This window comes from Cordyceps fumosorosea, assembly GCF_001636725.1.
Source record: "Cordyceps fumosorosea ARSEF 2679 chromosome Unknown scaffold_25, whole genome shotgun sequence".
NCBI lineage: Eukaryota > Fungi > Ascomycota > Sordariomycetes > Hypocreales > Cordycipitaceae > Cordyceps > Cordyceps fumosorosea.
Window position 1 is genome coordinate 126,991 of NW_017387325.1, and position 26,244 is coordinate 153,234.

The window sequence follows — 26,244 nt, forward strand, 5'->3', positions numbered from 1 at the left end:
TGCAGATGGGGCGGTGCAAGTGCCATGAATGGTGCACCAGGAGGCAGCACCTGCACCATAAGTTCATGATTCTTGGACACAACGAAATCTATCTATCAGTGAAACACCTCTATTTACCACTTAGAATTTAACCTATTTTTAATTCGCAAGTGGCAATGCACTTGTGTTGTTGGTCGTTACATAAGCCACTGGCAACCCCGCCAACAGCAATAGCAACAGCCATTGAGGGGCGAATTTCCATTAAACGCGTTCAACGCGTCGCGGTCCACTCAATGTGAACCTGGTTCCCGATTTGCAGTGCCAGATTTCACGCCCAAACTGCTGCGTCACTGACAGTCCAATTTTCTCACAAACATCAACACGATATCACAGACAGCAAAAATGGATGCCGAATCTGCGTTATCCAAGGGGTCCTTGGAGTATGTTCATTTGCCCTGGATAGTGATCTCATCTCTGACCTCGCAGCCTCATCTTCAATGATCCCGACAAGGCCGCCAAGCAGTTCCCCGTCCCGACGATGCAATGTTTGCAGATCAAGCAGATGGCGCCCTCCGCCCAAGGTGGTGACAGATATCGCCTCGTCATGAGCGATGGTCAAAATTACGTCCAGACCATGCTTGCGACACAAGCCAACCATGTTGTCCACGAGGAGAAGCTGGTGCGCGGCTGCATCGCCCGTGTCAAGCAATACACACCCAACAACCTCAAGGGAAAGAAGTAAGTACCACCGGGCAATTTCAGACCAAAAAATCTCGACTGACCAAATAGTATTCTCATCATTCTCGACCTTGAAGTCATTGAGAGCTACGGCGTCCTTGACAAGATTGGAGAGCCCTCAGCCGTCGAGGCCAAGGCCGCCGAGACAACCATTTCTGGCAACGACTTTTACGGCGCTAAGAAGGAGGAGAAGCCTGCCCCCCAGCAACAGACGATGCCTTCCAGACCAGCTATGCATGCTGGAAACAACATTTACCCCATCGAGGGCCTCTCGCCTTTTTCTCACAAGTGGACAATCAAAGCCCGCGTCACATCCAAGTCAGAAATCAAGACGTGGCACAAGGCGACTGGCGAGGGCAAGCTGTTTAGCGTTAACCTGCTCGATGAGAGTGGCGAGATCAAGGCGACTGGCTTCAACGACCAGTGCGACGCCTTTTACGAGCTCCTCCAGGAAGGCTCCGTCTACTACATTTCCACGCCCTGCCGAGTGAACCTCGCCAAGAAGCAATTCTCCAACCTGCCAAACGACTACGAGCTGGCGTTCGAGCGCGACACAGTTATCGAAAAGGCTGAGGACCAGACCAACGTGCCCCAGGTGCGCTTCAACTTTTCCACCATTCAAGAGCTGCAGAGCGTCGAAAAGGACAACACTGTCGACATTATTGGGGTTCTCAAAGAGGCTGGCGAGATTAGCGAGATTGTGTCCAAAAAGACTGGCGCGCCTTACCAGAAGCGAGAGCTTACCATGGTTGACGACACGGGATACTCAGTGCGCGTTACCATCTGGGGCAAGACGGCCAGCTCGTTCGATGCGCAGCCAGAGTCTGTCGTCGCCTTCAAGGGCACCAGAGTGTCTGACTTTGGCGGCAAGAGTCTTAGCCTACTCTCATCGGGTACCATTTCTGTCGACCCCGACATTCCCGACGCCCACCGACTCAAGGGCTGGTACGACTTCGCCGGTCGCAACGACACATTCGCTACACACCAGGGCCTGGCTGGCGTTGGCGCTGCTGCGGGCCGCAAGGACGAGATCAAGACGATTGCGCAGGTCAAGGAGGAGAACCTGGGCGTCGACGACCAGGCGTACTACACGATCAAGGCGACGATTGTCTTTGTCAAGCAGGACAACTTTTGCTACCCCGCGTGCCTGTCGCAGGGCTGCAACAAGAAGGTCCAAGACATGGGCGACGGCACCTGGCGCTGCGAAAAGTGCAACCTGTCGCACGACAAGCCCGAGTACCGCTACGTGCTGAGCTTCAACGTCGCGGACCACACGAGCCACCAGTGGCTCAGCTGCTTCGACGATTCGGGCCGTGCCATCGTCGGCATGTCGGCGGACGAGATGATGGAGCTCAAGGAGAATGACGAGGCCAAGTTCATGGCGGCGTTTGAGGCGGTCAACTGCAAGAAGCTGCAGTTCCGATGCCGCGCCCGCATGGACAACTACGGCGAAGTGCAGAGGTGAGTCCCCAGAGACTTGATTGCGTGGATGATGGAAGCTAATTGTGAGCAGAGTACGATACCAGGTGATGACGGCGTCATTCCTCGACTTCAAGTCTGAGGGCGACAAGCTGGCGGAGATGATTAAGCAATACGACATGAATAACTAAAGACAATAGAGTTGGGGGTTGAGGAGTTGTGAATTAAGAGAGGTCATTTTCTTCTTCTCGAGGTCAAAGTAATGTCTGCCTTGTTTCTTGGTCTGATTATGTGGGAAAATGTGTACTTTATGTTAACGGTACGTACTGGATTGTCAGGAATCACGTCAGCTTCAATTTATGTGCAATCTTTTCGTCTTGTAATGAACTTTGTTTGAATATTGTATGCATGAGGGTATCCAACGTGGCAACTGGTATGCCTTTCCATGTCTTTTTTGTCTCTTTTTTGCTTCTTTTTGATATTTTCCCTTTCCTCGCTTTTTCGAATCCGCCATTGACACTCGCTTACACGGCCATCTTCTCGTGCTTGAACCTCCGCTGGCCTTCGCCCTCGCCGTAGCCGGCCGTGGCCTGGTAGTCGCCGCGGATCTTGTACTTGTAGATGGTCAGGCCCTCGAGGCCGACGGGCCCGCGGGCGTGGATCTTGTTGGTGCTGATGCCGACCTCGGTGCCGAAGCCGTAGCGCATGCCGTCGGCGAGGCGCGTCGACGCGTTCCAGTACGCGCCGGCGGCGTCGACGCCGTCCATGAAGCGCTCGGCCTCGGCGGCGTCGGCCGTCATGATGGACTCGGTGTGGCCGGAGCCGTGCGCGTTGATGTGCGCGACCGCCTCGTCGACGGAGGTGACGGTGCGCACGGCCAGCGTCAGCGACAGGTGCTCCGTGTCGTAGTCGGCGTCGACGGCGTCGACGACCTTGCCGGCGGAGCCGGGGCTGGTGAGGGCGGCGGCCTTGCTGGGGGCGTCGCAGCGCAGCTCCACACCCGCGGCGACGAGTGCGGCCGCGACGGCAGGGAACGTGGTGGCCAGTGCCGTGTCCTGGACCAGCAGCGTCTCGACGCTGTTGCAGGCGGCCGGGTAGCTCGTCTTGGCGTCGACGATGGCGGTGGCGGCCTTGGCGGCGTCGGCGGTGGCGGTCAGGTAGATGCTGCAGAGGCCGTCGGCGTGGCCGAGCACGGGGATCTTGGTGTTCTCCTTGATGTGGCGGACGAGCTCGTTGGAGCCGCGCGGGATGACAAGGTCGATGGAGCGATCCTGGGCGAGCAGGCTGGCGATGGCGTCGCGCGTGGTGACGAGCTGGATGGCGCCGTTGGGCACCTTTGTGGTGTCGAGCGCGGCGGAGATGACCTGCGCGATGGCGACGAACGATTCTGTGGATTCTTTACCGCCTGTGGAGAATGGGCCGGGGGGGGTTAGAAGAAGAAAGCGGTGGCGGTGGGAATAACAGAAACGCACCCTTGAGGATGGCAGCGTTGCCAGACTTGATGGCCAGACTCGCAATGTTGGCGATGACCTCGGGCCGCGCCTCGAAGATGATGAGCAGCACGCCGATCGGGCACGACACGCGCTCCATGACGAGGTCGTCGTCGAGCTTGGTGCGCATGGACACGGCGCCTAGCGGGTCCGGCAGGTCGCGGACGTCCAGGATGCCCTTGAGCATGTCCTCCCACTTGCCCGGGCGGCCGAGGTCGAGGCGGCTGACCAGCGCGGCGCTCAGCGAGCCGTCGGCGGCGGCCTGGAGCGCGGCGTGGATGGCCTCGAGCGCCTCGTTGCGGGCGGCGGCGGGCAGAGCGGCGAGGGTGAAGGAGGCGGCCTTGGCCTCGCGGGCGGCGGCCTCGGGGGAGGCGTTTGTGAGGGACATTGTTGGGTGGTGGGAGGTCGAGAAAGAAGAGTAATGGGAGAGCGAGAGAAGAAGAGTTGCGGGAATCAAAGCAGTACCCGGCAGGAAGAAAGGTAGTATAAGTACTGGTGATGTTGAAAAATCGCATGTGCCTGCGTTTGTCGCCCCGGGAATCAACGCTTTCGGGCTGCCCCACCGCGGGGTTCACGCTCCGCTGGCTGGTCGCTGCTACGCGATGACATCAAACCGCCCACGATACCTGCCGCTGATAGGCTGCCCGGAGAGGCTTGCAGGTATTTTTTTGTTAGCGTTTTCACGCCAAGGATAAGAATAGAATTGCGGTCTTTTTTTTTTTTTTTTTTTCCTGGGGGCGTTACTCTGCAGGGTCCAGAATTGACTCGTACAGCGGCAGATTCAGTAATTCAGTACTCGGCAGTGATGACGTAGCGGTCGTTTATGGGTCGCGGCAGTGCTCGACGAGGCAAGGGCGGCATTTATCAACAGCCTATCAGAAGCCAATCTGATGGACAAGCCAAGCAAAGAACGAAGGGAGTTGAGATGTATTATTGCCCCTCCATGTATCCGTCAACCAGTTTCAGCTGCGGCTCGTCGTGGCAAGTGAGGAAGCTGTTGTTGCTTCATCAATGCACATAGCTGTCTAATATTCCTTCATACTGAAGCCGACAAACTTCAAAGGCCTTATGCATACGAAGAATTGCCAAAAAAAAAAATAAATCCCAGTACACAAGTTTGCCTTAAGCCCTCCTAGTTGGCCATGCGTTACGATACCAAACAAGCAGCGTCTCCGTCCACCACCCTCCCGCACGCCCACTAGTCCACCTCAATCAAGCAGCGGTGGCCCTTTGGCGACATGATGAAGTACGACGACTCAACCATGTCCTCATCAGACATGCCCTCGCGGGTTGACGCGCGCGCGTTGGGAAAAGTGAGGAAGAAGCGGGCGAGGCCCATACGAAGCTCCGTCTGAGCCAGATGCTGACCGATGCAGACTATAAAAATTGTCAGAAAGGAAACTGACACTTGGAAGCAGGAGACGTATCTCACCTCGAGAACCGCGCCCAAAGGCCATGAACGAGTCCGTCATCTCCTTGGTGGGCTCGACCCAGCGCGACGGGTCAAACTCGTCCGGGCGGTCGAACACGGCCGGGTCGCGGTGCATGCTGTACGACTGCGCGCTGACCACCGTGCCGCCGTCCAGGCGGAACCCGCACAACGCCGCGCCCCCCGGCGGCACCACCCGCGGCAAGCCCTCCGGCACCACCCCGTGCACCCTCAGCGTCTCCTTGATGACACGGCCCAGCAGCCCGCAGCGGCGCAGGTCCGCGTCCGCCCACCCCTCCGGCAGGGCGCGCAGCTCCGCGAGCAGTGCCTCCCGCAGCGACGTGTCGCGCGCCAGCGCCCATACCGCGTAGGTGAGCGTGTTGGCGGTCGTGTCGCTGCCGGCGATGATGAAGGCCTGGCCATCGCCGACGAGCCGCCGTTGGGAGACCTCGGTGCTGCCGTCCTCGGCGGCGAAGAGCGTGGTGAAGAAGGTGCGGCGCACGTTGTCGGTGCCGTTCTCCTCGACGAGCTTCTGGTGGATGGCGAGGCCGTCGGAGGCGGCCTGGGCCATGGTGGCGACGGCCCGGGCGGCCGTCTTGCTGCTGCGCAGCGGGAGCAGGGACATGAGCTGCGTGATGCGCGGCATGACGGAGCGGTAGATGCCGAAGATGCCCGAGTTTTTCAAAAAGTAGCTATATTCATTCTCCTGCAAAACCAAGGCGGTTAGTTGGACTCGGAGGATGCCATGAAGGGCGAATGGTCGTACCTTGCCGTGCTGCAGCATGTGGAAAGACTCGCCAAAGGTAAACTCGACAATAATGTCAGTAGTCATGAACAGCCACCATTTCCAGACGTCGACGGCCTTGCGCGTCTCGCTCTCGGCCTTCATCTGCTGGATGGTGAGGTCGACGTGGCCGCCGACGCGCGGGGCCAGCTCGTTGATGGCCGAGTCGGCCATGGGCCCGGCGAGCAGGCGGCGAGACTTGCGGTGGAAGTCGAGGTCGCCCGTGCTGAATATGTTCTCGATGCCGGCTACGAAGTCGCGGTACCAGGGTGTCTTGCGGAACGTCTCCTTGACTGAGTATATGGCCTTGAGGGCGTCAATGTCGCAGACGGAGACCTCGTCGGGGCCGATGCGGACGATGCGACCTGCGAGGCTTGTGTCAGAATCTGCGGACGGTGTGTGTGTGCTAGGGGTCGCCGGCCTGGGTTCGTACCGTATTTCTTATGCAAGGAGTGCACGTATATGCTCTTCTCCCCTCTGATCCAGTAGTACTTGAGCACGAGGCTGGTCCATTTGGTGTACCACGGGCCGGGGATCCGGGATGTTGTTTTGCGCAGCGTTGAAACAGTCATCTTGACAACTATGTGTGAGTAAAGTCATATGTGAAACAAAGTCTTGAGGCAGGACTGACGAGAAGAAATGCAAAGACGAGTGCTGCTGCTGTAGTTGCAGTAGCATTCGCCTGGGCAAAAGAGCCCACTGAACTGGAAAGGAGCAAGGTTTGGTTCGCCATGATTAAAGTGATTGCTATACTGAGCATATACCTCTCTCTCAGAGCAGGAGAGCAGAGCCATTTATATTGATGGGATATTATTCACATCCGGGTATAGGTTATGCTGCACCTCATCCTGCACTCACACCCACCAACTCTGGGTTACCCGATGGCTCCCCGACGAACCCGTACTACCGGCGGGCTAGCCCGCGTCCGAGGACCTTTAAATCGTCTGACCAACTTTTTCCCAATCTAGCTGGGCTCGCTAAACGAATGACGGGCCTGCCCCATCGTAAAACCGCTGCGATCGAGGCTGCCTGAAAAAAACCTTGCGCCAACCCGCTCGCGATCTTCTCGCTGTCCGATGCTGGCGCGGGGCACGGCGCGGGACGGCGCCGTTGCCATCGACGTTCGGACTAGTCGCCTGTCCGAACGGGCTGGCTGACTTCCCACGTAAAAGGAACTTTGAAGAGCGTGATTGGCTCGGCGCTGCAGCATCATGGGGTTTGTTCGTAATAAACATGCCGGCAGTGGTTGTCGATTTTTAGCGAGCGCCGGCCTTCAGGGGACCGAGAAGCGCTGCCTGCTTGGGAAGGCGGAGAGCATGACGATGGGCTGGCCGGGGGTGATGGACATAGCCCGTCATTGCTGTCTGCTTTCCACGAAGTAGACGTGATCGCCCACACCGAGAGGTATGAGAGCATGCGCAGGGTTGATGCTTTTTCCTTGTGCATTCATACAAAAAGGTTTTCTTTGTAAGCGGACTTTGCTTCGACTCTGGCAGACGGCTACTATTTCTTTATTTCCGCCTTTTTTACCAGTTTCGCAAATGTCCGTCACAGAAACATTCCCCAATTTCACTGGCAATGTCTTGTTTATTTCTTCAATCGCCTGCCTTCGAGGTTCGAGGACCAGCATCACACCGCGTCGTGGCGGCCAACTCTCCGATTACATAATCGGACATGAAGCGACGTTATCATGCCCCTCCCGCTTGCTCCTTCTATAATGCCCAATATCATTAATTGCTGCCTGGCCGCGGCCTGCAAGAAACAGCCAGGAATAGTTCTCCACGCTGTCGCGACTCAAAGGCTCGTCAAAGGCTCGATCTTTGAACCTGGACAAACACATGACAAACGCACAATGCTAGGCTCCAGCCCTCGGCACCTCGCGGCCACGAACGACTTCATTCACTGTACATAGAAAAAGGCGAAGCTTTTGTCGTGCTTTGCTCTGAGAAACGACGACAGATATCAGGCAGCAGAAAGGCACCCTCGTGCATTCTCGCCTCGTCCAGCCTTTTTTTTCTTGCCCCTTTTGATAGACTGAGAGTGAACTGCCGTTTGCTGCCTTACTCTCGAGTGAATTTGTCTCGGACCATTTATGTAGGCAGTCACATTCGCGAGTGGGCTTTCATCACAGCAAACACACAAGCATCACCAAGCATCCCCGAGACCTCACCTAAATCTTCGAATTGCCACAACCTCGTTACGCCATGCCTCTTCAGCTTCTCTCCCTGCCTCCGGAGATTTTGGTGGCCATGGTTGACCACCTAGCCCCTTCCCAGGCAGATTTTGACAAGTTTAGTGATGGGTTCAAGCCCGACATCAGCCTTTACAGGCTGGCACAAACCTGCACAGTTTTTCGGGACATTTGCGTCCCGAGGCTGTATGATATTTGCAGCATTAAGACTGGCGCCAACTTACGTCGCAGCCTCTGCATTATCCGCACTTTGATCGCCCGACCCGAGATTGCAAAACGGGTGAAGAGAATCATTATCAGCGCATCGCTTTTCCCCAAGGGCTATCGGGAATCTGAAATCATCATTTCGACCGAAGAAGCTGCGCTCTTTAATCATGTCCTGAGAAGGGGACTCAAAATGACCGCTGCTGCCCCTCTATCCAAGGTGGTGGCTGGAGATCGCATGGAATACCAAAGCATCAGCGAATCTTTGGTCTGTGTCGCCCTTACCCTTACTCCCAACATCACAAGCGTCATCCTCTTATCCAGATCCAACAGGATGTTTGGATCCCCGCCGGAATACATCCCTGCCGACTTTCAAGCCGACTATTTCCCGCTCCTCGAGACATTCTCAGTCCAGAACGCAAGCACAGATCCGGCAACAGCATTTGACAAAGCAATTGGCATGCTGCCGCATGCTGCCCCTAGGGTGAGACGATTGTTTGGCTGGGGTATTGATCAGCTCCCGGAGACCGCGTACCCATACGTCAAGCAGGTCGTGCTTGGGCGTAGCCGGTTGAGTAGCACAGAGATGGAACGTCTCCCAAGAGTGTTTCCGAACCTGGAGCGCTTTACTTATGTAGACGTCGGACCAACCATCTCCCGCATGCCTGACAAGGCAGCCCCGCCGGTCATCTTTGAAGCGCTCCTTGCTCTACGTAAAACACTGAGCCATGTTGAGCTTGGGAAGCACATTTGGCTTACGAGAAGGGCGAGCAGCTTCACAAGTGTCAGAAGACCACCCAACGAAGTACTGAAGAGTCTTGCCCAGATGGAGGTGCTAGAAAGTCTCACACTGCCGACGTCGTTCATTTATGCGGCTCTTGAAGAGGCGGATGGTCCGGACCATCTTCATGCGGAAAGGAAATTGGCACAGTTTCTCCCAAGATCGATAAGGAGCCTTTACCTGGAAGACGTACAGGAGTCGGACGAGGCGGACCTCCTGGCTTTGGCCCAAGCTGCGCCGCGGCAGTTTCCCAACTTGGCACAGGTCAGGTTTGCAACCTGGTCTCCCTTGGAACAGTTACCATTCAAGGATGTCGTACGTCCCGCGTTTGAAATGCGGAAGATCAAGTGCCGTTTTGAAGTAGTCAACGGGGGCAATTACATGAGCGCCTTTGCCTCAGTACCAGAACACTGGAAATGAAGGCCAAATTGAAAGAGGCTACTAAACGCGGAGCATTGTGCATAAATGCTGGTGTTTCTTCACGTCAAGGAAACAGTTCTCCCGAATATACATGATGAAAATGGCAACGCCACTCCGGGCTTTCAAACGCAGCTAGCGGCATGACGGCCAAACTCCCAGACTGGTGACAAGATGGCTTTCGGTTCCGGTATGGGCGGCTGATTAGAGCGTCAAATGAAAACACTCAACTATGGTTATTGAGGGCCCGTCAAGTTCCTCGCTGAAAGCGGCTTTTTTCTTTGCTTGGCATCGTCTATCGGAGGCGTCTCTAACAGTGACATGGCTGGCTATCCGAGGTTGCTTGCCTCGTTCGGGGCGACTTTTTTTTTTAATGCGTCTCCGTGGCGAGTTGTGAGAGAGTGTGGACTGAGCAAGAAACGAAAAGATGCTACTAGAGGCACTGTGTACATGAATAGGCTTGTAAAACGAAACATCGAATCGAGCACAGATACTCATAGGTATATTCACTCGGCTCGGTATAGTTGTCAGGCATAATGCCCCCCGTTCCCCCCCAGCAAGGAAGGCGACTCTGACCTACAAATCTCCAACATTTACCCTCAATTTTACATCATCAATAACTACGTGTGAAACCATTTTTCACGAAGCCCCTCTCCAAGGTCTGGCATATTTCCACCTTGTGCCCTAGCTAAAGCCATGACATCAGCCTTTGGAGTGATTGCAGCAGCATCAAGATCAGCCCCATGGCGCTGTAGAAGCCTACAGATAGCAGGGTGGCCTACGGAGACGGCAAGGCCGGCTGCTGTGTGACCGTCCGCTGTTGGCCGGTTGAAATCGGCGCCTTTCTGCAGCAGAAACTCGACCATTTCACAATTTTGACGGCGGATGGCCGGGGAACAACGGCCCGCCGCTCTGCCCTTGACCCGCGTCAAGGCCTCAGCCCCGCGGTCGAGGAGGAAGGTCAGCATGCTCCTCCTGGGCCTGAAGGCATTAGCAGCCCAAAATAGCGCGGCCTCTCCCTGACCATCGATTGCGTCACTTTCGGGTGCAGAGACTTGACGTCGACGTCGTTGGCGTTGACCTTGCTTGCGAGCAGCTCAGCGATGTCGTAGTATCCTCGCTCGATAGCATCGCCGCAGGCTCGCGCAAACGAGCTGCAGCCTCCGGGCTCAGCGCCGTTTTCAAGCAAAACCTTTGCTATTCTGCCATGCCCCTTCTGACATGCTATGTCCAGAGCCGGGGGTGCCGACATCGTTGGTCATGTTGACGTTTTTGCGCCTCGACTGACCAACAGTCCTGCAATCTCGCGGGCGCCAACCTGGGAAAAGCCAGATGTAACAGCGGGTAGACTATCGGAATTGGAAGGGGATGGAAAAAGTCTGAATGCGTCAACCGAAGCGCCCTTCTTACCGAGTAAAAGCTCGGTGATGTCGTGCTGCTCTGAGAAAACAGCCATTCCAACGGCAGACTGAACAGTATACTCGGCATCTTTGGCGGCACCTTTTTTCAGCAGGAGTTCGACTACTGGAGCATGGCGGTTCAGGATGGCCCGACCCATAGGTGGCGGATAGTGACATCCTCCGCAGCTGGTGGCTGTTACCAACCAGGACTGATAATTGCGGCCAGCGAATCCATGAGCGCCTGGCAGATGCTCTTTTGCCCCGTTGCATATGAGCAGTTCCACGGCCCCAACCTGCCCTCTCTCAGCGGCCATGCATAGTGGGAGACCGTAGGAAGAACCGTAAGGTGAAGCTTGCACATTGTATCCAGAAACTCTTGCTCCTCTGCGTAGAAGCATCTTCATAATGGTCAAGTGGCCAGTGGCCACCTCGGGCGGCCAAGGCGAGTGGTGTGCCTTGTTCTCCCTTGTTCTCGTGGCCGTACTTGGTGTAGTCGGCGGGCGGGGTTTCAATCGCGGCGCATTCTTCCATCAGCAGGTAAACCACTGCCTCATGCTCGTTCTCAGAAGCATGGCAGAGCGGTGTTGCTGACTGGTTGCAGCCTTCAATGGCAGCCTTTCTCTGGAGCAAGATTTCCGCGGCTGCGAGCTTCCCATTGGCAGCAGCGCATGCCAGTGGCGTTTTTCTGAAAATAGTCCTCGGCCGGCAAGTCGATGCCCGCGCCGTGATCCAGAAGAAGCTTGACCAATGTAACCTGTCCGGCCTCGGCAGCCACGCTTAGCGGTGAGCATCCGTCAACCAGGCCGTCACAGTAAGCGCCCTTGGAAAGCAGAACCCTGGTAATCTTGTCCTTGCTAAGCCTGGCGGCCAGATGCAGCTGCCTCTGGTCATGCACTGCGCTGGCACCACCACCGTCGAGTAGCAACTCGACAGCAGCCGCGTGGCCGCACTCTACGGCTAGCGACAACAGCGCCCGCGGATCCTGAAGCTGCATGTGCTGGGTGCGAGCGGTAGAGGCACTCGTTTACTTGGCCGGCTTTCCACGCGCCGATTCCTGTGCCGTCGGACCATACGTGGCTTATGGCCATGTACGGTCGCGCAGCTTGGAGCATGGTGACCCCATCGAGAGCCCAGACGGTAGAAAGCCGGCCCATGGCGGCATGGTCGAGAAGGTCCCTGCTGAAGCGGCCAGCGAGCAGCTTGCAGCCTTCCTTGTCCGGACACTCGTGACGCTGTTGCACCGCGGTAAAGTCCCGCTGAGACTGCTCGCAGAATTCAAAAGTGCGGGAGCTGTGATCATTGGCGTCGTCAACTCCTGCATCAGTAGTGGTGGAGGGCATCCTGAAGTTAAGTTTGCGGTTGGGGAGGAGTCTAGGGAGGTCGTCTTTGGCGACGGCCCGTACACGATTCGGACAGAGATGGTAGTCTGCGGTTGCTTTTGTGAAGTCGTCTAGAAGACTTTTCCGATCGGCGACTCCCGTACTTGTGTGGAGTTCCTCGACAGATGTCCTGTCGGCGTCCATGTCGCCCGGGCCAGCAGTGTTGGGCCGCATGGCAGCTGGGGCGCTCACGGCTTGAACGCTGGGGCGTGGGATGGAGGCATCTGGCCGAGCCGGGCGAGAAAAACGGCCGCGAAACATGACGGCGGATGTTCTGGATGGCGTACTTGTTGAGCGACGTCAAGGGGTTGGGAAAACGACCATGAATGAATGGCGGCCAAGGTATAGGAACGGGATGCGATAGGAAGGAATGAAGCACGGCCCAACGGGCCACCAAGTCGTCCTATCACTTTGACTGCTCTGCTGAAAAGGAGCAAGCTGTGATGAGATGCATAGAGTGCGAGAAAGGGTGGTATTAAGGTGCCGTGGTAAGTCAGCCATGCTCAGTATCCGTACTCGGTGGTGGTAGTGGTAGTGGTGCTTACATGCTTACAAGATTCTCACGATCAGGTATCAAATCTAGAAGTACTCATCTTATACGTGAATGGACATGATGGATATGCGAGGCGTGAGCCAGCTGAAGTATTACCCCTCCTTTCTTGTTCATTCTCGAAACACTTTCAATTGATCCTGCACGAATGCGACAGCGACAGCGACAGCGACTGCAGGCTTCGGCGAGTGAAAACCTGCTCAACAAGTGCCACCCATATCAGAAGCTGAAAAGGCAACTTCAGATGCAAAATGATGCCCATCAGGCTCGCTGCAGCCGTGTTTGCCGGCGCAGCAGAGACAGTGACTATGTTGGTGATGTGTGTTGTGGTCGAACAAGTGTATTGTGCAAGTTCTGTGGGGGCAGATACAGTGCGCTTTACAGGCTCAATGCGGCTATGTGTACTGTATGTACTGTACCTAGGGAAGCAGGCCTTGATTTTAGAAATTTTAGAGGGGATTATGAGCTGAATACAATGCAATGAATGTCTTGGAGTAGAGGTTGTAGGGCAACAAAGCCTACTCAGCAAAGAATTTTGTAAGCTCGGATCCAACAAACGGTGGTGTGAGGAAGACGCCCTGCCCACAGAAGCACATTGCAAACCTTGGTATGACCCTATTCCTGGGCCAGGGTCAGCGCTATCCGTCCGCCATAATGGCAGCGCTCGAGCTGTACCAAGTTGTTTGCTGTCCATGAGTGAGTGCCTGGACAAGTACCTGGCGCGTCTGCCCATATGAGAGGCGTCTATTCCGGCGTCAAGAAGCCTTGCAAGGACGTCGCAATGCCCGCCGGCACTGGTCCATGATGGCGATGATGATCTCTTGTCGCTCGCAACTTTATGGCAGGAAATGTCTCGCAGGCACGAAACAGGCCTGGAATTTTTGAGACGATTGTTGAGCTAATACCATGCAGGCGGTGGCGGGCGGTGGCGCCATTGTATGTACGGGCCAACAAAGAACAAAGCCTACTCCCAACACCATACTCCCTACCTACTCGCTAACCGACAGTGGCCAAGGAATTTTGTTTGGGTTGGCGCCAAATAATTATAGCCATAATCTTAGAATTGTTGGAAATTGCTGGCCCTCATCGTTTGAGAGCCGCATCTATTTTCAATGGAGCATTGAAGGGCCAGAGTGGTCAGAGCATCAAATCAAGATGTCATGATGCACATAGGGCCAGGAAAAAGTCTGTGAGCTCACGCGGCCAGCACAGACAGTCATGCACAACTCAAGGCTTGCCATCATGTCCATGGTGATTGGGTGCGTTCCCCGCAAAGCTCTCGAAGTGATCAATTTTTCTCCTCGAGGCTGGAAGTCGGGTTCGCCGGGGTCGGCGATAACTGTCGCTGGCCTTGGCCTGGCCTGGGGCTGGACAAACACCCCGCAGCTGCGCTTTGACAATTGTGCGTGCATTGGCCCGCATCAAGAAGATCAGTGGCGGGCAAGGGCATCAAATTCAAGAGGCAATGAGGTTGTGAGGGGAAGAAGCAAGTGGCAATGCAAGTACGACATGACGAGATGGCGGTATCGTGTGGGGGGGCTGGAGGAGAACAAGGTCGCATCAGATGTGACCGAGGTTTTGAGAGTTGAGCCGCATCCGCTTGGGACAGCACAGCAAAACGGGAACGGTGCAGCGACAACGGGAACCAGGGAAAAAAGAGGCGCATTTAGTTTCTGTTTCTGTTTAACTAACGTTAGTCTACAGTTAGAGAGCAAGAACTCTTGCCGGGGTGGGGGGATTGGGCTTATTCAAAGTCATACGACTGGACTACTTACTGTACGTACTTAACTAGTTGGCGACGGGAGGTGTGTGCGGGGAGCTTGCCTGGCGCTGCTGTGGCTTTGGCTTTTTTAGGTACCTACAGTACATACATACATACATACATAGGCTTTTAGCTGTGGCTTTTGGCTCTAGCTTGGCGAAACCCCCGCATCTCGGCTTCCCCAGCCAAAGCAAATCCAATTTTCTCACCATCTTCCTCTCCACGCCAAGGTTCATCAACACCAACCCCAGCTCGGCTGCGCTGCGCTGCGGGTTCGATAGCGCGGATCCCCTCCCCAGCATCTCCATCTCCCCGCAACGCACATGGCCTGGGGCGACAAACCAGCGTGCCCGGACGACGGAGCATCCTTGTCAATCGAGGCTTGTTAACTAGTTACCAGTAGTTACTGTCAAGCCCCTCCCCGCGCTGTTGCCCATCCACCATGTAACCATCAGGCCTCGGCACCGACAAGTCGTGGCGCTCTCACGCTTCTGAACTCGCCCATTGCCTGCCTCCCTGCCTGTTGGCCAAACCCCGGTCGCGACGGGACAGGCTCTGCCCTGGTATAAGGCCATGGCCCTGCCCATGCCCATGTTCCCCCGCGTCCCCTCGGCTTGTTTCGAGTTGATGCCCTCGAGGACAGCAAAACCACCCGGTGCACTGGATTGTTAGCGAGGCCTAATTCTCCCTTCATCTCCCAACTCATTCGCCATGGCACAAGTCCTCACCAACTACCCGGCCTCGCTGCCCACGCCGCCCACCACACCAACCAAGACCGCCGCCGCCGCTGACGGCGCCAGCATCCATGTTCCGCTGCCGCCCGCCGCCGCGCCCAGAAAGGGAAAGCCGGGCTACATCGGGAACCTGACGCCCTCGCAGGAGGCCAGGCTGCGCGCGCTCTGGGCCATCGCCTACAAGTTCGTCGAGATGTGCGAGGCCGACGAGAGCTTCCAGGACGCCGTCACGCTCGAGGACAAGTTTGTGCCTCCCGCCATGAAGCCCGGAGCGGCCGCCACCGCTACGCAGCGAAGGAAGCTCAAGCGGACCGGCAGCAGAAGCGGCGCCGTCGGCCCGCAGCGCAACCCGGAGCTCGTCCGCGAGCTGCTCTCGCTGCTGCCTACCCAGGAGCGCAGCATGGACCGGCTCGAGGCCGCCGCGCTTGACGCGCTTGACCACTGGACGCCGCACATGTTCCGCATCACCCTGCTGCACACGGTCAAGCAGGAGCACCCGGACGAGCTGGCCCTGCGCTTCCTGCGCCGCAGCGGCTGGGACGTGGTCGCCGCCTGCAAAGGCATGGGGCGCACCATCTACTGGCGCACCATGGAAGCGGCCATCGACGACGACATCTTGAGGCTGGGCGAGGGCGGCGCGGCAGAGGACGAGCGCAACGGCCAGGGACATGCGCGCGTTCTCGGCGCCGAGTTCATGAAGCTGCTGCGCTCAGGAAAGGGCTTCCTGCACGGCAACGACAGGGAGGGCCGCCCGATGACGTACGTCCGCGTGCGGCTGCACAAGCCCGGCGAGCACAGCCCGGAGAGCATGGAACGGTACATCATCTACTTGCTCGAGATGGCGCGGCTGTCTCTGCGGCCGCCTGTGGAAACAGGTGTAAGTTGACGCACCGTCTTCTTCAACGTCATTTGTGTTTTGAGTTGTGCTAATTTACTTGCTAGACCATCTTCCTCGACATGAGCCACTTTCGCTTCAAGAACTTTGATCTTGAGCCTCTCAAATTCATCCTCAAGTGCGCCGAACAGTACTATCCCGAATCCATCGGCCTCATCATCGTCCACAAGGCCCCATTCGGAACCAAGGGTAAGCTCTCCATTCCGTCATCGGGCAGTTCAGCATCAGCCAGTCCCAATCATCGCTGACCAAACCTTGCCTCCACCAGCCCTCTGGAAGCTCATCCGCCACTGGGTCAGCGCCAGCATTGCCGACAAGGTGCGCTTCACCAGCGGCCGCAAGGACCTCTTCCGCTACATCCACCCGTCGCAGGTGCTCGCCGAGCACGGCGGCGAGGACCCCTTCACCTACGAGTACGAGGAGCCCATGGCCGACGAGAACTTCAAGATGCAAAACACCATCACCCGCAACTACCTCCTCCTCGAGCGCCAGATGCTCGTCGAGCAGTTCGAGGACGTCACCAAGGAATGGGTCATGAACGCCCAGGGCACCCCGCGCGCCGCCGAGGTCGGCCGCCGGCGAGACCGCGTCTGCGCCGCGCTCACGGCCAACTTCTGGGAGCTCGACCCGTACGTGCGGGCGCGCTCACTGTATGACCGTCGGAACTGCCTCAGCGGCACGGGTAACCTGCAGTACCACCCGCCAAAGTCGGAGCGGCGGCGGCGCGACTCGGCGATGACGGGCGGTCCCGGCGGCGGGGGAAGGCCGCGGTCGGTGTCGAGCTCGAGCGGCGGCGCGCGGTCGAGCATCATGGCGCGCTCGGTGCTGGGCGGGTACAGCTCGAGCGTGTCGGGGGTCGGCGGCGTGGGTTCGGTGGGAGCGCGGTCGAGCATCTCGGGCGCGGCGTCGTCGGGCGCGGGCACGCTGACGACGTGCTCGATCCTGGGGTCGCCGGTCAAGGAGGATCACTTTGGCGAGATGGAGGCCGTGGACATGACTACGATTGCAGACGATTCGTCGTTTTACTCTGACTGAGCCTTTTTCCTTGTTTCTTCTTTTCGTTGTGGTTTTTGGTTTTATTATTCATGGCTTATTGATTACGAACTGTATGACTAGCAATACCACGTAGAGCTCTGTTTTGGAAGATATCAATCTATATTCATCACTCCTTTTCACAGACAACCTTGCCCATAGAAATACCAGACCAGATAAGGCTCCGTTTGACGTTCAACACTGACAATCTTGCCCGCAGGTGCAGCCATGTTCTCAATGGTGTTACCCCGCATAGACAGGGACTTCAGGCAGCAACCTCTTATTGTATGCATGTTGATGGCTGAAAAATGTATTTGAATAGTAATAATTTTAGCCAAGTATTTGCACAATTTCCCAGTTTTCTTTAAATCTTTTTCTAATAATTACAATAGCTTTTTCAACACCTGTTCAACGCGCGTAAAGCGCGGATACAACGCCCTGTACCCGTATAGCCAACTAATACAGTGCTCTGTATAAAGCTTCTTCCATTGTACCCGCTACATAGTGGGAAGGTGTATCTGGATCATGGTTGGCTTTTCTTCTTCTTTCATTTTCTTTCATCGTAAGAATACCTCATTTCGTGCATGTCATATTATGCGTGCCCCTTTTATCACAACCCCTTTAGCAGGCCATGGCAAAGTTTGCCTTGTTCACTGCCGTCCGTACCCGGGCCCATAGCATACAGTACATGCATAGGTAGATAATGCATAGACCAGCCTCCCTCCTCCAGCACTCCAACACTCCAACACTCTTACTTTCTCTACACTCAGCCTCCCTGCATGAAATTTTCCCGCAGCAGTTCTTATCCATCCCCTCGTCTGCCTCTGGAGTAGGGCGTACGCGGGAGTTCGCCTTGCTGGGTGGCAGAAATGGAGGTCTTCCTGAGAGGCGTCCCAGCAACGCTGGCCGAGGACAACCTCAAGGCTGCTCTCGCGCCGTTTGTCAACGCTCTTGGCATCGCCGACTGGGTCGTCGACAAGCCGAAGCGGAAGCCCATGGCCTGGGTCACCTTCCTCAACGCGGCCGATGGCACCAAGTTTCTGAAAACGCACGGCCAGCTGAAAGCCGCTCCTCTGCCCGACCAGGGCCAGCTGTCGTCCAACGGCAAATCGAGAGCTCCGACAGACCAGAGTCAGCAGTCCTCCAACAGCCAACAGAAAGCTGCTGCTGCTGCTGCTGCTCCTCCTCCTCCTCCTCCTCCTGGCCAGCGCCAGCCGTCGTCGTCTTCTTCCACGAAGCCGCGCCTCCCTGTCGCCGGCGCTCGATACATTGCGCGCCTGCATCTCCTCTCCACGCCCATCTGCGCAGAGAGGAGCAAGCGAGCGGTGAATGCGCTGGCGATCAACCACCTGAGCCACGAACGCGACGAGCGCCAGAGAAAGCCAGACAGGGGTAGCCAGCGAGCGCCGGAGATTTCATGCTCCGTCACGCACGTCAGCTGCGGCAAGATGGTGTTTGGCCAGGAGGACATGGGGTTGAAGTACATTCAACAGATCCAGCACCCCATCAGAGGAGGCTACGTTAAATTTGGCCTGCGGTCCGTCACCGTGCACCATGAAGGCGTCGGTCGGATGGACATGCCTGTCCACACCATCCAGGAGCTCGTGCTTGACCACAAATCACGCGGCATCATCTTCATACTCGAAGATCCGCCCAAGTTCTTCGCCCAGCAGACAAGTCAGGGCGGCGACGGAGGCAGCAGGTGGGAGCGTCAGACGAGCTTCCCCTCGTGGGCAGCCCATGCCAAGTACGTTGCCCACTGCCTGGTCTATCGGCTGACGCTCGCCGGCGACTACTCCGCAACGGCCCGAGCCATTCGGCGGCAGGACATCCTGGCCATCAGCCACAACAACGTGCCGCTGACTTCGTCCCCGATGCCTATCGTGGAGGACTATCCCACGGGCCTGAAGGTGTTTGAGGGCAAGCTGCAGAGCCTCGGGGACGTGGGGAGCGGGCTCGTTCCGTTTGCGATCCTCTTCCAGGTCCAGTCGCTGGTTTGGAACAACTACCTGCATCCGTACGGCGGCCTCGGCGTGCTCGACATGATCGAGAGGACAGCCAAAGATCCGGCTTGGAAGAGCAGCACGCCGCCGTTCACGGTAGACGCCATGAAGCGGTCCCAGCACTCAATCCCGTATCCTGTCACCGGCACGGACTCGTCAGAGGTCGATCCCAGGGCGTTCATCGAAAACGTCACCAGGGAAGAGGCGCATCTTCGCAGCCAGGACGCGGCGAGGTCCGGCGTGTACGGTCCCCGCCTGCCGAGGCACCAGACATGGGTCTTCAAGGCCATGGTGGCCCCGACGCGCATCTCTCTCCAAGGCCCCGACGCCGAGGCCCGGAACCGGGTGCTGCGCATGTTCCCCGACCACGGCGACTACTTCCTGCGCGTCTCCTTCTGCGACGAGGACGGGCAGGACCTCTCCTTCAACCCCAAGGTGTCCAACGACGCCGTCTTCGAGCGGTTCCGCGAGGTGCTACTCGGCGGGATCCGCATCGCCGGCCGGCTCTTCTCCTTCCTCGGCTTCTCGCACTCCTCCCTGCGCTCGCACTCGGCCTGGTTCCTCGCGCCGTTCCTCGCCGCCGACGGGCAGCGCCAGAGCCGCGACACGATCCTCGCCGCGCTCGGCGACTTTGGCGAGATCCGCGTGCCGGCCAAGTGCGCCGCCCGCATCGGCCAGGCCTTTTCCGAGACGCCCTTTGCCGTGGACCTGTTCGCCACCGGCATTTCCGTGCGCTACGTGCCGGACGTCAAGTCGGCGGACGGCAGCCGCGTCTTCAGCGACGGTGTGGGCAGCATCTCGCCCGGCGCGGCGGAGGAGTTGTGGAAGGCGCTGCCGCGGCGCGCGGCGGGCTCGACGTGCTTCCAGATCCGCTGGGCGGGCTTCAAGGGCCTGCTGGTGCTGGACGCGCGGCTGCGCGGCAGGGTCATCCGCGTGCGCAAGGAGTCGATGATGAAGTTCCCGAGCCGCGACCTGCGAGAGCTCGGCATCTGCGACGTGGGCTCGCGGCCGTTGCGCCTGGTGCTGAACCGCCAGGTGATTAAGATCCTGGAGGACATGGGGACGGACGACGGGTGGTTCATGGCGCTGCAGGACGACGCGCTTGACCTGCTGCGCGGCGTCACGGCCACGGCGCTCAACACCAGCACCTTTCTGCGCTACCAGGACGTCGGCGGCTCGATCGGCCTGACGTCGTTCATTAAGCAGCTGGACAAGATGGGGATCGACTATCGCCGCGACACGTTTCTCAAGTCGGTCGTCGAGCACGTGGTGCTGCGCGAGCTGCGGCTGCTCAAGTACAGGGCGCGCATCCCGGTGCCCAAGGGTGTGACCCTCTTTGGGGTCATGGACGAGACGGGGTTCCTGAAGGAGGGTGAAGTGTACATCGCTCACGACGCGACGCGCGGCAAGAGCGGTGAGCGGCTGGACGGCACCCTTGCTGATGGCCCGGTCATCGTCACGCGGTCCCCGGCGCTGCACCCAGGCGACGTCCAGGCCGCCCTGATGGTGACGCCGCCCCCGTCCCACCCTCTGCGCCAGCTGCGGAACTGCGTCGTCTTTAGCCAGAAGGGGTCCCGCGACCTACCTAGCCAGCTAAGCGGAGGGGATCTCGATGGGGACCTGTATAACGTGATATGGGACCCCCGAGCCAGTCCGCCAGTGACCTTTGAGCCGGCCGACTACGCCCGCGTCACGCCTCCGTCCCTAGACCGGCCGGTGACCCGCCACGACATTGCTAACTTCTTCATCGACTTCATGAAGTCGGACATCCTGGGGCTAATAGCCACTAGGCACCAGATTCTCGCCGACGTGCACGCCGACGGGACGAGCGATGCCGACTGCGTCAGGCTGGCCGAGATGCACTCCACCGCGGTCGACTACTCCAAGACCGGCATCGCGGTGGACTGGCGCGAGATGCCGCGGCCGCCGCGCTCGCGCCCCGACTTGTAAGTATTACATCCGTTCCACGTCACCATGAGAATCCTAATGCCCTAACCACGATGAGCAGCCTCGCCCCGGCTCCTCCGGTTCACCTGTACGACCTCGGCGAGATCAGCCACATACTGGACGACGACGACGGCGACGGCGACGACATGGGCCTCACCAAACCGCGCTACCACCGGTCCGACAAGATCCTCGGGCGGCTGTACCGCGGCGTCGACGAGAAGAAGATCTGGAGCGAGGACATCCACCGCACCGTCCCGACCGGCGGCCCGTCCGTGTGGGACCAACTGAAGGGCCGCGTCCGCGCCGAGCTCGCCGCGCGCGGCATCGCCACCCACTACTCCCTCTACCACGCCGAGGCACGCAAGATTCGAATGCTGTGAGTCGAACCCTTTCTCTCTTTCTCACCACCCACGCGGGCAAGCTGACACTGAAGATGGAAAAAAAGGTACGAGGACTCCGTCGGGGACAACATGTGGCACTTCTCCGAGAACCCGCGGCGGCGCATCTCCGAGGCCGAGGTCTTCTGCGGGTCCGTCCTCAACAGGCAGGGCATCCAGTCGCGGAAGCAGCGCGAGGCGTCGATGAGGCTCAAGGAGGAGACGGACCGGCACATGGCGTGGATCGCCAAGCTGATCCACGATGGCATCACGAAGAAGAAGACGGAGGAGGGAGGAGCCGGTGCGGTGGCGTATCATGACTATGACAGCGGCGATGACGACGACGACGACGACGACGACGACGAGAGTGATGGGGATGGAGAGGAGTATGACGCGCTGAGGCTGGCGTGGGCGTGTTTGGTGGTGGGCTGTGCAAAGACAAAGGTAGAGCCAGGAAGGGATGAGGAGGAGGAGGAGGAGGGGGAGGAGGAGTTGCAGAGCTTCCGGGTGGTTGCGGCAGCGTGTCTGCTGAGGGAGCTCGGCGACAGGTAGGTTTTTGCATCTGGAGAGTTTCACTGGATGCTTGGGTGGCCCTCATCTCTCCGAGCGAATGCATAACGAAGAAAGATTGCAAACTTTTTTGTTTTTTTTTTGTTTTTTTCATCATGAATATATACAGCAGGGCAATCTATCTAGAACATGCCCCCCTCTCCCTCCGCCATGTAGTGCAGACTTGCCGCATCCTCCCCGTACCGCACGCTCATCCCGTCCTCCACATCATGCAGCCGCACCTCGCTCATGTTCTGGATGATGATCGGCCCCGAGTCGTCCGACGCCGTCGAGGGCTGCCGCTCCCTCCTCCCGCCGCCCGCCCATCCGATCCGGAGCGTCTCGGTCAGCGAGTCCCGCCTCCAGCCACCGCCCTGCTGCAGGCGGTGATAGTCCGCGACGAAGCCGCCGCTGCTGCGTGGCGCCGAACGAGTGCTGCTGATGCTGCTGTTGTTCGACTGGGCGCAGTACGGCGCCGGCCGCTGCCAGGTGATGCCGCCGCCGCGGTGACCGGCCAGGACGGCCGGTCTCACCGGCTCCGGGCGGTGGTACCAGCATGGCGAGTCGCGCCCGTCCGCCGCCACCGTCCGGTCCTTGGAGGGCAGCAGCAGCCCGCCCTCCGACGTCGACGCCGTCGTCCAGTCCTTGCCCGGCGCCGCCGCCACCGTCAGCAGCCGGGTGTGGCAGTATGAGGTGAGAAGTGGCTTGAGGGAGGTGGCAGAGCTGGCAAACACGGAGAGGTGCACGCAGGCCTCGGTGATCAGGTCCGCCATGGTGACGCCGCGCGCCGAGCCGGTGCTCACCCGCGGATGGAGCAGGACGAGCCGGGCGATGAGGAACGGCGTGACCCTGGAAGTGTGTCAGTGGGTGAGAGAGAGAGGGTTAGGGATGGGTATGTTGGTAGGGGTCGTACAGTATGCATCCGGCGCCGAATGCGCATACGAGCATGATGCGCTTCGACAGCTTGAGCTGGATCCGGCAGACGAGACGGGCCGCAATCGCCCACAGCGCTAGGTCGATCATGATGCCCGTCGTCTCGATGACGAGCCATCTCGTAAACTTTTTCACGCAGGTCAGCTTTGCCGGGGTTTTGCCTTTTGCATCAACGAAGATGGGATGGCTGGCTTACCATCTCGGAAGAGCCGTCAAGCAGGGTCCAGGGCTGGGCGACGTCGTCGCCGCGAATGCCAATGGCCAGCGCCGACGCCACGGTCCACGCCGCGGCGACGAAGCCGGCCATCTGGGCCGACTTTTTGAACGGGCCGGAGTGGTGGGAGATGTGTGCGAGGAAGAGCGCCGCCGCCAGCCTGCAGAGACCGATCGAGGCAACGTAGGATAATTGGGCGAGGTAGAGACCCTACGATCTCGGTCAGCTTCACTCGTCTTGTCTGCGTGTGCATCAACTTGCCATCTCTACTTGCATCGCGTCATATGCCGAAAGTTGATCCAGAGGCTGGCCGTATCCGTGCCCCAGAGCGTGGCCGACACAGACGAGGTGGATGAGAGCGACGAGCTGCTTCCGTGTTAGTCAAGTCCGGGTCGGTGCCAGGCAATGCAGTGCCTCTTACCAAGGACCCGGAGATGGCATAGTCGTCCATCCCCCAGGCCTTGACGCGCAGCCGCGCCCACACGCGGACAATGTAGGACAGGAACGCCCAGCCGAAGAAGATGCCAGCGGCGCTGGCGAGCCACGTGCTCTGAGCTTGCGCCATGTTCTCGTAATACAAGACCGGCCTCGATCCAGGGGAGGAGGATGGCTCTGGAAGCAAGAGGTTGGATGCAATGGAAGATGAAGGATAAAGATGGGCAAGAGACGGCGAAGGAAAAAAAAAAGGAGATGGCGAGAAGGGCAACAGATATAACCCACTCAACTTCATCGTAGGAGAGAACAACGCCCGCCTTCGGCGGATCGGGATCATGCGAAAGTCGCCCCAGGTCGGTTCGGGCTGACTGAGACAACAGGCCTGGGCGGGTGGGAATTGGAACTGGAGCCTTGCTTGCTTCCCCCCTGTGTGTGACGCCCCTCGCCACCTCGTCGCTGCCCTCGGAACCGGAGCATGTTGGCCGTTTGATGTCGAGAGTTTGGCATCATCAACTTGGCCCAGGTTGGCCCGGACATCCATGACCTCGACCCAACAGCAGCTCCCTCGTAACCACAGAGGGCGTGGAGGTACCAGCCATTGAATAGAGAGATGTGCTTTTCGGCCCGTCCTGGGTACGTAAATTTCCCAGTGTTACTCGCATCATCCTTGGGCCCCCGGGCTGCTATCCTGCATATGCCGCACACGCATGTATATGCATTTGCCTCGTCGTCTCGTGATGTGCGATGGCTGCGAGCCCCCCAAGACACACACAGCCCACGGGGGGCATGCAAGAATTTATTTATAACCCGAAACTAAAAAAAAAAAACTTCTTCATCCAGAATTCTCGTGGGCAGCCACCTACTTGCAGAGGGAGACGGCCGGCCGCATCCACGTTGTTCAAACATGTTCGTTGCGTTCCGCCTCTCTTTCGGAGTGTTTCTATTGGAGTGTTTTCCGCCCGCACTATTTAGACTACAGGAGGGAACTCAGACTTGTATTGTAAAGGTCCCCCGTATGGCAGGAACTGAGCACCTTGTGCTCGGCCTTGCATGTTGTATATGCCTGGTGAGGCAACCTTGTCATCATCGTTCCCATGGCATGTCACGGCTTGTGACAGTTTCTCATCGTGGCCAAACTTTTGACGCACCAATGCACAAAGCTATTCTAGCCATTCTTGAAATTCCCCCCCGGCTGCGTACTTGGTTCCCATGGGGCTCTCGCCGTCCGTTGCCTACCAGGTCGACAAGTCAGCCCGCACTTGTCCATCACGCACACAGCGGCGCGCACCTGCCCAGCAAAAGAGGAAGGGAGCCACGATGCCAACCATTCCTCTCCCCTTTCCCCTTCCTGCCATATCGACTCTCGGAGAAAGGGTACATGAGAAAGGTTAGGTCGGTTCGAGGGTACCCGATGAGGAGCTCAACACTTCTGTTACGGTCTGAGGACAAAATCCAATGATGAGTAGACTATCAAAGGCACATCTGAGGGAGGTCTGCGACAGTGCCTTGAAATGAGCGGCAGATCATTTTTTTTGTCAAATTTTCTCCAGATAGACACTTACGTATGTTTGTAGCTGGAGATGTAGAATATTACATACCCTTGACACATTTGCTTTGCATCAAGTCGGGTCCGTTTCCCGTCGACAGTGGTGGTTTATATAGACTCTGAGGTAGCCGTCTTCTTTTATTTTTAATATTTTTAATATTATTATTTTTTTCAAACTTTCGCTTTGCCATGTTTCCGCATATCCCATTTTTATATACTATTTCATCCCGTCATGGCGCCTACGAACCATCAATTCTAGCTTTGTGGCCTCGGACACGAGCTCTTTGGACGTGTTAGTGGTAGTTACTTGAGGGTACCTCTGAGTTGGACGTCTAATGTCACTTTTGCTCCTCCTTAAAAGGCAGTCTGGCTTAGTTGGTAAGAATAGCGACGCATTTGGCCGATTTCTCGAGGCTGGAAATGGAGTATTCAGATTCGAAAGCTTTGATAGGCGCGGATGATGTCTTCTAAGCTCATTGTTGCCTGTACCCTCGCAATTCCCATGCCTGGGGTACATACATGCAGGCCCACGCTGGAACCCGCAAAACTAAGGTACCAGGACCCAGCCACTAACGCCACTAAAACGCCACCCCGGATGCCACCAAGAAAATCAATCTACAGTACTCCGTACATAGCGAGAGATTGATTGACTTTGTCAACCTGGCCTCGCTCTAGCCTTCTCTCGGCAGGGTCCAGACAATCTGTTGCATAGCCAACTTGATTTTACGGACTGCGGTAACTCACTAGTTCAGTCTCATATTCTATCAAGTGTCCATGACTAGAACCTTAAAGTATCCAAAAAAGAGCAGTCTGATACCACCGCCCCAGGTACCGCAGCAGTCCAGTGTGCCAATGCACTTAACAGACTTTTGAATCTTCAAAGTACCCGTCCACCAACTGCACCAATTAGTAAAACGCCACCGATCAACTCTGCCAATGAACCAGGGCGAGAATGACTGAATGACTTGACATCTTACATATCCAGCCGGGCCTCGCTCCTTCACAGAAACACCAGGCTATTGTGCGGCAATCTCCGTCTCCCCCTGTCCCTCTTCT

General features: G+C 57.6%; 9 protein-coding genes across 9 annotated transcripts; 4 read left to right on the plus strand and 5 right to left on the minus strand.

Moving 5' to 3' along the window:
- Nucleotides 1-381: 381 nt before the first annotated feature.
- On the plus strand, nucleotides 382-2,327 carry ISF_07908 (replication factor-A protein 1; the record flags this gene model as incomplete). Its single annotated transcript, XM_018851511.1, has 4 exons — nucleotides 382-419; nucleotides 466-717; nucleotides 769-2,178; nucleotides 2,231-2,327. The coding sequence occupies 4 exons, from the start codon at nucleotides 382-384 to the stop codon at nucleotides 2,325-2,327; spliced, it is 1,797 nt and encodes a 598-aa protein (XP_018701250.1).
- A 333-nt stretch (nucleotides 2,328-2,660) lies between these two features.
- Nucleotides 2,661-4,014, minus strand: ISF_07909 (Glutamate-5-semialdehyde dehydrogenase; the record flags this gene model as incomplete). The annotated part of the gene is made up of 2 exons (XM_018851512.1): nucleotides 2,661-3,541; nucleotides 3,609-4,014. The coding sequence occupies 2 exons, from the start codon at nucleotides 4,012-4,014 to the stop codon at nucleotides 2,661-2,663; spliced, it is 1,287 nt and encodes a 428-aa protein (XP_018701251.1).
- Nucleotides 4,015-4,824: 810 nt separating this feature from the next.
- Nucleotides 4,825-6,411, minus strand: ISF_07910 (Cytochrome P450; the record flags this gene model as incomplete). Its single annotated transcript, XM_018851513.1, has 3 exons — nucleotides 4,825-5,003; nucleotides 5,059-6,204; nucleotides 6,273-6,411. 3 exons carry the CDS (start codon nucleotides 6,409-6,411, stop codon nucleotides 4,825-4,827), a joined length of 1,464 nt encoding a protein of 487 aa, XP_018701252.1.
- A 1,632-nt stretch (nucleotides 6,412-8,043) lies between these two features.
- Nucleotides 8,044-9,435, plus strand: ISF_07911 (hypothetical protein; the record flags this gene model as incomplete). The annotated part of the gene is made up of 1 exon (XM_018851514.1): nucleotides 8,044-9,435. One exon carries the CDS (start codon nucleotides 8,044-8,046, stop codon nucleotides 9,433-9,435), a length of 1,392 nt encoding a protein of 463 aa, XP_018701253.1.
- Nucleotides 9,436-10,368: 933 nt separating this feature from the next.
- Nucleotides 10,369-10,684, minus strand: ISF_07912 (Ankyrin repeat-containing domain protein; the record flags this gene model as incomplete). Its single annotated transcript, XM_018851515.1, has 2 exons — nucleotides 10,369-10,413; nucleotides 10,472-10,684. The coding sequence occupies 2 exons, from the start codon at nucleotides 10,682-10,684 to the stop codon at nucleotides 10,369-10,371; spliced, it is 258 nt and encodes an 85-aa protein (XP_018701254.1).
- A 752-nt stretch (nucleotides 10,685-11,436) lies between these two features.
- On the minus strand, nucleotides 11,437-12,385 carry ISF_07913 (Ankyrin repeat-containing domain protein; the record flags this gene model as incomplete). The annotated part of the gene is made up of 2 exons (XM_018851516.1): nucleotides 11,437-11,829; nucleotides 11,906-12,385. The coding sequence occupies 2 exons, from the start codon at nucleotides 12,383-12,385 to the stop codon at nucleotides 11,437-11,439; spliced, it is 873 nt and encodes a 290-aa protein (XP_018701255.1).
- Nucleotides 12,386-15,234: 2,849 nt separating this feature from the next.
- Nucleotides 15,235-17,187, plus strand: ISF_07914 (CRAL/TRIO domain protein; the record flags this gene model as incomplete). Its single annotated transcript, XM_018851517.1, has 3 exons — nucleotides 15,235-16,134; nucleotides 16,200-16,341; nucleotides 16,421-17,187. 3 exons carry the CDS (start codon nucleotides 15,235-15,237, stop codon nucleotides 17,185-17,187), a joined length of 1,809 nt encoding a protein of 602 aa, XP_018701256.1.
- An 866-nt stretch (nucleotides 17,188-18,053) lies between these two features.
- Nucleotides 18,054-22,063, plus strand: ISF_07915 (RNA-dependent RNA polymerase; the record flags this gene model as incomplete). The annotated part of the gene is made up of 3 exons (XM_018851518.1): nucleotides 18,054-21,133; nucleotides 21,196-21,510; nucleotides 21,580-22,063. 3 exons carry the CDS (start codon nucleotides 18,054-18,056, stop codon nucleotides 22,061-22,063), a joined length of 3,879 nt encoding a protein of 1,292 aa, XP_018701257.1.
- A 140-nt stretch (nucleotides 22,064-22,203) lies between these two features.
- On the minus strand, nucleotides 22,204-23,772 carry ISF_07916 (hypothetical protein; the record flags this gene model as incomplete). The annotated part of the gene is made up of 5 exons (XM_018851519.1): nucleotides 22,204-22,909; nucleotides 22,974-23,119; nucleotides 23,190-23,417; nucleotides 23,478-23,573; nucleotides 23,629-23,772. 5 exons carry the CDS (start codon nucleotides 23,770-23,772, stop codon nucleotides 22,204-22,206), a joined length of 1,320 nt encoding a protein of 439 aa, XP_018701258.1.
- Nucleotides 23,773-26,244: the final 2,472 nt, after the last annotated feature.